We start from the raw sequence: 12,417 nt of genomic DNA on the forward strand, positions 1-12,417 counted from the left end.
AAGAGAGCACTTAGTAAAAGGAATATAAGAATATTTTCTGAATTGCAGTCATTTCTTTACATGGAATGTTGCATTGTTCATTACAGATATTTTTCAGAAACCCTTTAGTCATTTCTAAACTAAGCTTTTAGGATTACATCATTGAAATTTCTATATCAAAGTGTAATACTTATTCAGACATACAGTGCAATGTGAACGCACAGAATGAGCCAAAACCAAACATTGGGATCAAAGAGTAACTTACGGTAAGAACATCATTACCACTTAACAACAGTATTATTAAAAGTACACAATGCTTTGGAACAGAGTTAAGTTTGCATATTTCACATATAATGAATACTTGACAATGTAAAGAGTAATAACACCAGTGATCGGGCAAGAAAGATTTTATTTCATTCATGTTTATACAAAAAAGTATCAAACTGTGAAGGAAAATAAGCTTAATTCAGAATGAAAGATGAGACCATCAGAAAATATTATTTTTTGACTACTGTTATGAAGCTCCGTGCCACTGATTGTGTCCCTGTCTTATTTATATCTTGATTATAAACTTAATTAAGGTAATGAAATTATACTATAGATTCTAGAGAAGTGCATTTTATTTATTCTTTGCATGGTTGCTTTCTGCTTTAAAGCTGAAAGGTGCTACATAGATGAAGTTTATTCTGATATGATTAATACTACAAAATCAATTATTTATGTAATTTTTAAATACATCAGTTCATAATCACCCATCTAAACCCTGTTTTTCCACATGACACCTATTTGACAGGTAACCATTCAGGAAAGAATTTTACTACATAAAATACATATTGTTGAACACATAGTCCAGTTAACAAATCATTGTTGAAGCATTTTTGATATTAACATGCTGGAAATATTCTACAGTGATGATTACATTTACGATTTAAAAAATTGTAGAAATATCATTACGTAGAAACAAATCTAGAATTCAACTTTGGATTTGGAAGTTTTGCATTGAAGCAAAATATACCAGCCAACAAATGCTTCTGAAAATATGAAAGCATTTACCCCCCCACATTCTCAATGTGAGGCAGTCTGGTGAAGAATGTGCAAAATAATTTTTTAAACAGTCAATTTAAAAGTGATGATATTTTTCCAAAGACTATTTAAGCAACACAGAATGTCCTAGGGCATATAGGGTTGTACAGTTTTGAAATGGAAATACTGTAATGTAAAACTCAAGACAAACCAACAGATGATTAATGTGTTACTGGCTGCACAAATATTTTTTAATGTCCTTCAGGTCAATATTTATAAGCACTGATGGATCTAATAGCCTAGTAGAGCAGATTGATGTAACTATTCCATATGAATTAGAAGATTACCAAATCTTTGTAATAAACAGGAAGGTCAAGAGTGGTGATGGGAATAATCATTATCAGATATTTTCAGTGAACACAAAAGTGCAATCACGAAGGAAGTGATTTTGTTGGCCGTGTCAATGTGCACAATTCTACCTCCTTCTGCTTGACATCTCATCTGGGATGCTGTAGTACTGGTCTTTAAATAATTAATTTATAAAAATGTGTTAATGTAGATCTGCCTCTCAATCCATTCAACAAAATGAGTTACATTGGAGTATACACCAGGATGATGGATTATTGCAGAGCAATGATGTCCCAAAGCGGTTAAACCAAATAATGTCCATCTCTTTCCAGGCTGCTCACAAACCAGGGGTCCTCCACTGTCACCCTGCTCAACAGAAATACAGAATGGGGTTCAGCAATGGAGGCCAATACTCCTTTAAAAAAAATCACACTCTTTAGCCAAGGTTTGCACTAGATAAATTGAGTTTAAGATAACCTAACTAATTTCACAAGAAATTTAAAATTAGCATTCTTTATGTGCAGCTCCTATTATATCTAAATTATATCCAATTATACTAGGAAAAAGCAGCTGCTTGATTGGCAAATCCAACACCAGTATATATGGTGGCTACAGTGTATACCTGTCCACTATAGTTACTACTACACCCCTCTCAAACCCACCAAGGACAATGAGGGCTGATCACGGGTGCATGGGAATACCACCATCAGCAGGTTCCTCTCCAAGTTGCACTCCTTCCTGATTTGGAAATATATCCTGACTCCTGTTGTTGCCAGGTCTAAATCCTAGAATACTCTACCCAGCAACATTGTGGGAGGATCTTTATCAGAAAGTGTGAGATAGTTCAGGAAAGTGGCCCACTACCATCTTCCAACAGCAGTTAAAAGTGCTGGTCTTGCTAGTGAAGCTCAGATACTAATAAATTAAAAAATAAAATATTGCTTCCCAATTAAACTACAATCATGTGATAATATAAAATTCTTTAAGATTTGATTTTGCATCGTACCCTATTAACAATTATCTGTAGATTGCACCTTGATTATTGTAAATAAATTGTTTTCCTGTTTCAGGATGGGCATGGGAAAAATGGAGTGGGTTGTTCTGGTCTATAAGTTGAGAAAACACTTGCCAATAAGTCGAGGGAATATACCCAACAATGAGTTTAGGGAAGTAGTTCCTTTTACATACTGCAAAAGGCTTTAAGTATATGGAGAATGTTGATTTACGGTTTGGTAAAACAAGAAATCGTGCTTCTGTAGCCAAATTCAACTGTTACATGAGTATAGTGCTCCTTGTAGGTCACTGTATAATCAATGGGGTAAGTCAACCCCTTTGAAATGTGCATGTTTGGTATTAAACATTCATGGAGCTAGAATATTTTGATACTGCTTTTTATTTCCCTCCACAGGTGCTACTGACCTGCTGTCCCTCTAGCAGCTCATGTTTTGCTCTAGATTACAACACAGTCTCTTGTGTATCTGTCTTGATTTTTCTATTTTGTTTCGTGAATCAAATGTATTCCACTGATTTGATTAACCAAGTATACCTAAAATCTAGCTTCTAGGTAAGAGCATTTACGCTTGTGTATATCTGAAAAAGTACATCAAGACTGTCCTTTATTTAAATCCTAGATTTATGATAATGCGGAACTGTAGAATTCTGAAGCATATGCAGGTTCAGATCAGGCATAAACAAAGATTAAGCTAATAATTAAAAATAGAAAGACAAGAGGTGGTTGGGAGTGGTATTATGACATGAAAGAAGAGAGGCAAATGATGCAGTTCTATGCTGTAATCTCAGGATGAAATAGAAATGGGATCCAGCAAACCATATTAAGCAGTTAGATTGATCAAACCCTTTAATAATCTTTGATAACCCCACAATAGGATCACAGAAATTTGCAAAATGAAGGTGCCATTGCAACCATTATGCACAGACTGGCTAACAAAAGAACTTTTGTGGCTAATCCATCTTCCCAACTCTCCTCCCCTACTTCACATATCATATGACATCAGTAGGAGCCGCCTTACCTATGAAATTGCAGCAACAGGTAGTAAGCACTACTTCATTTCTTAAATTGGGCGGGGGTGGCGGGTGGAGCAGGCAGAGTGTGGAGGGAGGGAGGGCTGGAAGAACCAACTTCAACCACATGCTAGCTGAGTTCTAGTATCTTGCAAAGCCACCCAATTAGCCAGACAAAACATCACAAATGCAAGATGTGCTGGGCTTGTATTAACAAAATATTCATAATCCCTTACTTCGCAGGCATCCACAGTTCCATGTTGATAACCTGCACATAAAGTTCGAGAAGTGACTTTTTCAGAGCCGAAGGCGTTCCGACAATAGTCATAGGGAAGAATGCGGACTCCTCCTTCCTGAAGCTTCATGGGTACTGAGATGAAAATTCCAAGAAATTATAGCTTTGCTATCACACCTCATAATTACAGTGATGCTGGTTACACTTATTCATCAAAATATTAAATATTTGATTTTTTGCTACAGCAAATAGTTACCACTGTCACACATTGGACCACATTGGACCCAAACAGTCATAATACATTACACTTAGCTTTTATTATTTGTAGTATTTTGCTCAAATATTTTCAGGAATGCTTTCCTTTCATAAATTGAGAAACTGTTGTTTGTGTCCTTTTGTGATAATTAATTTTATTTGATGTATAAAACTTTAAATGTCCATGTTTGGATTACAAACAAAATTTGCTCATTATTGTAATATACAGTAATTTTTTAATCTTCAAATGTACCAACACCAGAACAGAATTTTCATGGATGTTCCCCTGAAGTGATTAGAAAAAAACGATTGCCTGTCTAGTTGTGTGATTTCTCTAGGATATCAGCCAATCAGGAGCATCCCTATGGAATTTCCCATTTGAAGATGTAGTAGTGCTAGAAAGTTTGTGAAACCTGCAGAATTTTCTCTATTTCTGTATAAATATGACCTAAAATGTGATCAGATCTTTTTGCAAGTCCTAAAACTAAATACAGAGATCTCATTTCTTCAGCAGTTTGAACGGGGCACAACAGTGCATGCGTGTGAAGGTCAGCCTCTGAGGCAGCAGGAGAATTTAAAATGCAAGCAGATTAATGGAGCAGGAGACAGAGTAGGAAGCCTTTGGCTCGAGAGGCTTCGGCGAGCAGAGGCTGAGGATGAACTTGCTCCCAGTCAGGTAAGGCCGGGTAAGCTCCTTTAATTTATATAATTAGCTTAGAAGTAGGTCTTTTTTCCCCTTGGCGAATCGGCCCGGACAGATGGAGGAACAGCAGGGCCCACACAGCTAACGGTACGAGCTAACGGTTTAAAAAGTTTGTGTGTTTGGTGAGGTAAGTGGGTGAGTAGACTTATTTTTCCTTGTTTCATTCCAGTAGAATTAGGTAGCAGGTTAGTGCTTTGCTCAGGGTGTCAGATGTGGGAATCCTGGGAGACCTCCAGCCTCCCTGATGGCCACAACTGCACCAGGTGCACCGAGATGCAGATCCTCAGTGACTGTGTTAGGGATCTGGAGCTGCAGCTTGATGACCTACTGCTTATTAGGGAAAGTGAAGAGGTGATAGTCAGGAATTACAGGGGAGGTAGTCATCCCTAGGCAACAGGGTCAGAAAACTGGGTGACTGTCAGGAGAGGAAAGGGAAATGTCCAGATAGTGGAGAGCACCCCTGTGGCTGCTCCCCTCAGCAATAAGTATATTGTTTTGGATGCTGTTGAGGGGGATGACGACAGGGGACAGCCACGGTGACCAGGTCTCTGGCACTGAGCCTGGTGCTGTTGTGCAGGAGGGAGAAGAGGAGTGCGGTAGTCATAGGGGATTCCATAGTCAGGGGAACAGACAGGAGATTCTGTGAGCCTGGTAGAGATACCCGCATGGTGTGTTGCCTCCCAGGTGCCAGGGTACGGGATGTCTCAGATTGGGTCCAGAGTATTCTGAAGGGAGAGGGTGAGCAGCCAGCTGTCTTGGTACATATTGGTACCAATGACATAGATAAGAAAAGGGAGGAGGTCCTAAAGAGAGATTTCTGGGAGTTAGGAAGGAAGCTAAGAAGCAGGACCTCCAGGGTATTAATCTCAGGATTGCTACCTGTGCCATGTGCTAGCGAGGACAAAAATAGAAGGATCAGGCAGATAAATGTGTGGCTGAGAGACGGGGGCAGGGCTTCAGATTCTTGGATCATTGGGATCTCTTCTGGGGGAAGTATGACCTGTTCAAAAAGGACAGTTACACCTGAAACTGAAGGGGACCAAAATCCTGGTGGGAAGGTTTAATAGAGCTGTTAGGGAGGGTTGGGGATTGGAACTGGAAAGACAGAGCGGAGGAGGGGGAAAACAGAAATAAATCTAAAATAGTGAGCAGCAAAGATGTCCGGAAGGACAGGCAGGTGATGGGGTAAATTTGCAGCCATTGGGATGAGTTGCAGTGCAATCAAAGCAAAAAGTACCAAATACTGGACTTGAGGTGTTATACTTAAATGCACGCAGCATAGGGAATAAGGTGGATGATCTTGTCGTACAGCTACAGATTGGCAGGCATGATATTGTGGCCATCACTGAGATGTGGTTAAAGGATGCATGTCTCTGGGAGATGAACGTCCAAGGATACACGGTGTATCGGAAGGATAGGCAGGTAGGCAGAGGAAGTGGTGTGGCTTTATTGGTAAGAAATGATATTAAATCGTTAGAAAGAGGTGACATAGGATCGGAAGGTGCAGAATCTTTATGGGTTGAGCTCAGAAATCACAGGAGTAAAAGGACCCTGATGGCAGTTATATACAGTCCTCCTAACAGCTGCAGTGATGTGGACTACAAATTACAAGAGGAAATAGAAAAGGCTTGCAAGAAGGGCAGTGTAATGATAATTGTGGGGGATTTTAACAAGCGAGTGGATTGGGAAAATCAGATCAGCACTAGATCTCGAGAGAGAATTTGTAGAATGTCTACATGACGGCTTTTTAGAACAGCTTGTTGTTGAGCCCACTAGGGGATCGGCTGTACTGGATTGGGTATTGTGTAATGAACCAGAAGTGATTGGAAAGATTGAGGTGAAGGAACCCTTAGGAGACAGTGATCATAACATGATAGAGCTTACTGTGAAATTTGAGAAAGAGAAGCCGAAATCCGATTTTTTGGTATTTCAGTGGAGTAAAGGAAATTACGGTGGCGTGAGAGTGGCCAAAGTCGTCTGGAAAGGGACACTAGCGGGAAGGATGGCAGAGCAGCAGTGGTTGGAGTTTATGCGAGAAATGAGGAAGGTGCAAGACAGATACATTCCAAAAAAAGAAATGTTCAAATGGAAAAAGGATGCAACTGTGCTGACAAGAGAAGTCAAAGCCAAAGTTAAAGCAAAGGAGAGGGCATACAAGGAAGCAAAAATTAGTGGGAAGACAGAGGACTGGGAAGTTTTTAAAAGCTTACAAAAGGAAACTAAGAAGGTCATTAAGAGGGAAAAGATGAACTATGAAAGAAAGCTAGCAAATAATATCAGAGGATACTAGAAGCTTTTTCAAGTATATAAAGAGTAAAAGACAGGTGAGAGTAGATATAGGAACGATAGAAAATGATGCTGGAGAAATTGTAATGGGAGATAAGGAGATGGAGGAGGAACTGAACGAGTATTTTGCATCAGTCTTCACTGAGGAAGACATCAGCTGTATACCGGACACTCAAGGGCATCAAGTGTGCACAGTCACAATTATGACAGAGAAAGTGCTCAGGAAGCTGAATAGTCTTAAGGGTAGATAAATCTCCAGGACCAGATGGAACGCACCCTTGTGTTCTGAAGGAAGTAGCTGTAGAGATTGCGGAGGCATTAGCAATGAGCTTTCAAAAATCAATAGATTCTGGCATGGTTCCAGAGAACTGGAAGATTGCAAATGTCACTCCGCTGTTTAAGAAGGGGGCAAGAAAGCAAAATGGAAATTATAGACCTGTTAGCTTGACATTGGTGGTTGGGAAGTTGTTGGAATCAATTGTCTAGGATGAGGTTACGGAGGCTTATGACAAGATAGGCAGAACTCAGCATGGTTTCCTTAAAGGAAAATCCTGCCTGACAAACGTATTGCAATTTTTTGAGGAAATTACAAGTGAGATGCAGTGGATGTTGTGTATTTGGATTTTCAGAAGGCCTTTGACAAGGTGCCACACATGAGGCTGCTAAACAAGATAAGAGCCCATGGAATTACAGGAAAATTACATATGTGGTTAGAGCATTGGCTGATTGGCAGAACACCGAGTTGGAATAAAGGGATCCCATTCTGGTTGGTTGCTGGTTACCAGTGGTGTTCCAAGGGTCCGTGTTGGGGCCGCTTCTTTTTATGTTGTATATCAACTATTTGGATTACGGAATAGATAGCTTTGTGGCTAAGTTTGCTGATGATACAAAGATAGGTGGAGGGGCTGGTAGTGCTGAGGAAACAGAAAGTCTGCAGAGAGACTTGGATAGATTGAGAGAATGGGCAAAGAAGTGGCAAATGAAATACAATGTTGGAAAGTGTATGGTCATGCACTTTGGTAGAAGAAATAAACGGACAGACTATTACTTAAATGGGGAGAGAATTCAAAGTTCTGAGATGCAACGGGACTTGGGAGCCCTCGTGCAGGATACCCTTAAGGTTAACCTCCAGGTTGAGTCGGTGGTGAAGAATGCGAATGCAATGCTGGCATTCATTTCTAGAGGAATAGAGTATAGCAGCAGGAATGTAATGTTGAGGCTCTATAAGACACTGGTAAGACCTCACTTGGAGCATTGTGTGCAGTTTTGAACTCCTTATTTAAGAAAGGATGTGCTGACATTGGAAAGGGTTCAGAGAAGATTCACTAGCATGATTGCGGGAATGAGAGGGTTAACATATGAGGAACGTTTGACCGCTCTTGGACTGTACTCCTTGGAGTTTAGAAAAATGAGGGGGGGGGGACCTCATAGAAACATTTCAAATGTTGAAAGGCTTGGACAGAGTGGATGTGGGAAAGTTGTTTCCCATGGTAGGGGATTCTAGTATGAGAGGGCATGACTTAAGCATTGAAGGACGCCCATTCAGAACAGAGATGTGAAGAATTTTTTTTAGCCTGAGGGTGGTGAATCTGTGGAATTTGTTGCCACGGGCGGCAGTGGAGGCCAAGCCATTAGGTATATTTAAGGAAGAGATTGATAGGTATCTGAGTAGCCAGGGTATCAAAGGTTTTGGTGAGATGGCAGGGGAGTGGGACTAAATGGGAGAATGGATCAGCTCATGATAAAATGGTGGAGCAGACTCGATGGGTCGAATGGCCAACTTCTGCTCCTTTGTCTTATGGTCTTAAGACAACAGATTGAATTAAATAAATAACACAAAAACAATTATACTTGTTCATTTATTTATTGAGAAAAATGATACAATATTACATATATTTGTTGAAAAATGTGAACCTTTGCTTTCAGTAACTGTTGTGACCCCCTTTGTACAGTAATAACTTCAACCAAACGTTTATGGTAATTGTTGATCAGTTTTGCACATTGGCTTGGAGGAATTTTAAGCCATTCTTTCTTACAAAACTGCTTCAGCCCTGGGATGTTGGTGGGCTTCCTTGCATAAACTGCTTGCTTCAGGTCCTTTCACAATATTTCTAAAGGGTTAGATTCAGGATTTCGACACAGCCACTCCAAAACACAAGTTTTCTTCTTTTTAAACCATTCTGTTGTTGATTTGCTCTTGTCTATTGGATCATTGTCTTGTTGCTAAGCTTCAGGTAATGAACCACTACCCTGACATTCTCCTGTAAAATATTGTGATACAATTTTGAATTCATTGTTCCCTCAATGATTGCAGCTGTCCAGGCCCTAAGGCAGCAAAGCAGCCCCAAACCATAATACTCCTTCTAGTATGCTTCACAGTTGAGATGCTTCACAGAAGATTGGTGTTAGTATGTGGTGCCCTTTTTCCACCAAATTCTGCCACAGAGTTCAACTTTTGTCTCATCTGTCCACAAAACATAGTACGAGAAGCGCTGTGGAACATCTAGGTGGTCTTTTGCAAATTGGAAATGTGCAGCAATGTTTTGTTTTGGAGAGAAGTGGTTTCCTCCATGATGTCCTACCATGAACACCATTCTTGTTCAGTGTTTCTCTTATAATGGACACATGAACAGAGACTTTAGCAAGTTCTAGAGATTTCTGCAGGTCTTTTGCTGTTACCCTTGGGTTCTTTTTCACCAACTTCAGCATTGCACATCATGTTCTTGGTGCGATCTGTGCGGGATGCCCACTCCTAGGGAGAGTAGCAACAGTACTGAGTTTCCTCCATTTGTAGACCTTTTCTCTTACCGGGACAGATGAACACTCAAGTCTTTAGAAATGCTTTTGTAGCCTTTTCCAGCTTCATGTACCTCTACAGTTCTTCTTCTAAGGTCCTCTGAAAGTTATTTTGATTGAGGCATAGTGCACAAACAGATTTTTCTTGTGAAGAGCAGGCTCTGTCAGGAACCTGATATTGTGTGTGTGTGTTTTTTTTAAATAGGGCAGGGCACCTCTACAACCCACACATCCAATCTCATCTCATTGATTGGAACACCTGATTCCAAATAGACTTTGTAGAAAGCATTACCCCAGAGGTTCACATACTTATTCTAACAAATACATGTAATATTGGATTATTTTTCTCAATAAATAAATGACCAAGTATAATTTTTATTGTTATTTATTTAATTGGGTTCTTTTAGGACTTATGTGTATATCTGATCATTTTTGGGACATACTTATACATAAATAGTGAAAATTCTTTCACCCTCTTTCTAGCACCACTGTATACACTTACTAAAAAAAGTTACAAATAGAAGGGTCTTAAATCAAAGTAAGGAAAAAATCTGCAGCCTTAAGGTAAATCTGCAGGTCCTATAAAATAATTAGCTTTGTAAAACACCAAACTTAATTTTTAAGTAATACAGATCTTGGCACTTTTTCCACTTGATTCAAAATATTGCTGTTTCTTCCCATTAAAGAAATTTACTAATTAACAGGAGAATTTGGAATTCTCTCACATATTTGCTTATTGAACATAAATTGCAAGATTAAAACATGATTGTTAAAGCCTAAATAAAATATTGTTTCAATACCAGCTCCCGTTCTGGGTTTTGTGTTTTAGGAAAGAAATGAAGGCTTTGGTGTAGGTACAGAAAAGAATATTTAGAATTGTTCTGAGGAATTATAATTAGCAGACCAGAAGAACACCATGGACACGAGATACTGCAGATGCTGGAAAACCAGTGTAACACACACAAAATGCTATGTATTCTGATGAAGGGCCTCAGCCTGAAACATAGAGTCTTGATTCCTCTCCATAGATGCTGCCTGACCTGCTGACTTCCTCCAGCTTTTTGTGCGTGTTACTTAGGAAGACCAAAGAGAGGATTTGCTTAGTGCAAAGAAAATCAACTTGTAGATGGTTTTAAAATATTGGGCTATATATTGGAATGTTGATTGAGGGGGTGAAATTGGATACGTATTTACAGGTTATAGAAAAAAAAGTGAAGGAATAAATTGATTGAATTGGCTCTTATAAAAACTGAAAAGATCAAAATGGCACCCTGGAAAGCTGCATGTTAATGTTGTATGAAAATATTAAATTCACTGAGCTTAATCAGTTGTGGAAAAAAAGCCATACTAAATAGTTTAGAAGTTATTTTAAGATGACTTTAAATGGAGGACTTGGCATTAAAAAATGAATATTGTAATTAACATTTTATATTAAATGACATAGGTAGGAAAAGGGAGGAGGTCCTGAAAGCTGACTACAGGGAGTTAGGAAGGAAGTTGAGAAGCAGGATCTCAAGGTAGTAATCTTGGGATTACTACCTGTGCCACGTGATATTGGGTATAGGAATAGAATGAGGTGGAGGATAAAGGTGTGGCTAACGGATTTGTGCAGCGGGCAGGGATTCAGATTTCTGGATCATTGGGACCTCTTCTGGGGCAGCTGTGACCTGTACTAAAAGGACGGGTTGCAATTGAATCTGAGGGGGACCAATATCCTGGCGGGGAGGTTTGCTAAGTCTACTGGGGGGAGTTTAAACTAGAATTGCTGGGGGGAGGGAACAGAATTGAAATGACTGAGGAAAGGGTGGTTGGCTCACAAATAGAGAAAGGGAGGATAGGCAGGTGATAGAGAATGGACGTGCTCAGACCGATAGTTTGCAATGTGTCTATTTTAATGCAAGGAGTATTATGAACAAAGCGAATGAGCTTAGAGTGTGGATCAGTACTTGGAGATATGATGTGGTGGCCATTACAGAGACTTGGATGTTGCAGGGGCAGGAATGGCTACTTCAAGTGCCAGGCTTTAGATGTTATAGAAAGGACAGGGAGGGAGGCAAAAGAGGGGGGTGTGGCACTGTTGATCAGAGATAGTGTCATGGTTGCAGAAAAGGAGGAAGTCATGGAGGGATTGTCTAGTCTCTATGGGTAGAAGTTAGGTATAGGAAGGGATCAATAACTCTTCTAGGTGTTTTTTATAGACCATCCAATAGTAACAAGGATGTCAAGGAGCAGATAGGAAGACAGATTCTGGAAAGGAGTAATAATAATAGGTTTGTTGTGGTGGGAGATATTAATTTTCCAAATATTGATTGGCATCTCCCTAGAGTAAGGGGTTTAGATAGGGTGGAGTTTGTTAGGTGTGTTCAGGAAGGTTTCTTGACACAATATGTAGGTAAGCCTACAAGAGGAGAGGCTGTGATTGATCTGGTATTGGGAAATGAATTTGTTCAGGTGTCAGGTCTCTCTGGGAGACAGTAGTCACAATTCTATCTTCTTTACCATAGCATTGGAGAGGGATAGGAACAGACAATTTAGGGAAATGTTTAATTGGAGTAAGGGGAAATATGAGGCTATCAGGCAGGAACTTGGAAGCATAAATTGGAAACATGTTCTCAGGGAAACATATGGAAGAAATGTGGCAGATGATCAGGGGATATTTGCATGGGGTTCTGAATAGATATGTCCCAATGAGACAGGGAAAGGATGGTAGGGTACAAGAACTGTGGTGTACAAACGCTATTGTAAAACTAGTCAAGAGGAAAAGAAAAGC

At 39.8% G+C, this 12,417-nt stretch overlaps 1 protein-coding gene across 4 annotated transcripts in view; it reads right to left on the reverse strand.

Moving 5' to 3' along the window:
- Positions 1 to 371: 371 nt before the first annotated feature.
- The window catches only part of corin (corin, serine peptidase), a 220,659-nt gene continuing 208,613 nt past the window's right edge, over positions 372 to 12,417 (reverse strand). For all 4 annotated transcript variants that reach the window (XM_059989143.1, XM_059989144.1, XM_059989146.1 and 1 more), the window contains exons 21-22: positions 3,609 to 3,742; positions 372 to 1,716 (exon numbers count right to left, since the gene is read on the reverse strand). In XM_059989143.1, coding sequence (XP_059845126.1) covers positions 1,540 to 1,716; positions 3,609 to 3,742 — 311 coding nt within the window. In that variant the 3' untranslated portion in view covers positions 372 to 1,539. The remainder of the gene's footprint in view (positions 1,717 to 3,608; positions 3,743 to 12,417) is intronic.

This window comes from Hypanus sabinus, chromosome 14, assembly GCF_030144855.1.
Source record: "Hypanus sabinus isolate sHypSab1 chromosome 14, sHypSab1.hap1, whole genome shotgun sequence".
NCBI lineage: Eukaryota > Metazoa > Chordata > Chondrichthyes > Myliobatiformes > Dasyatidae > Hypanus > Hypanus sabinus.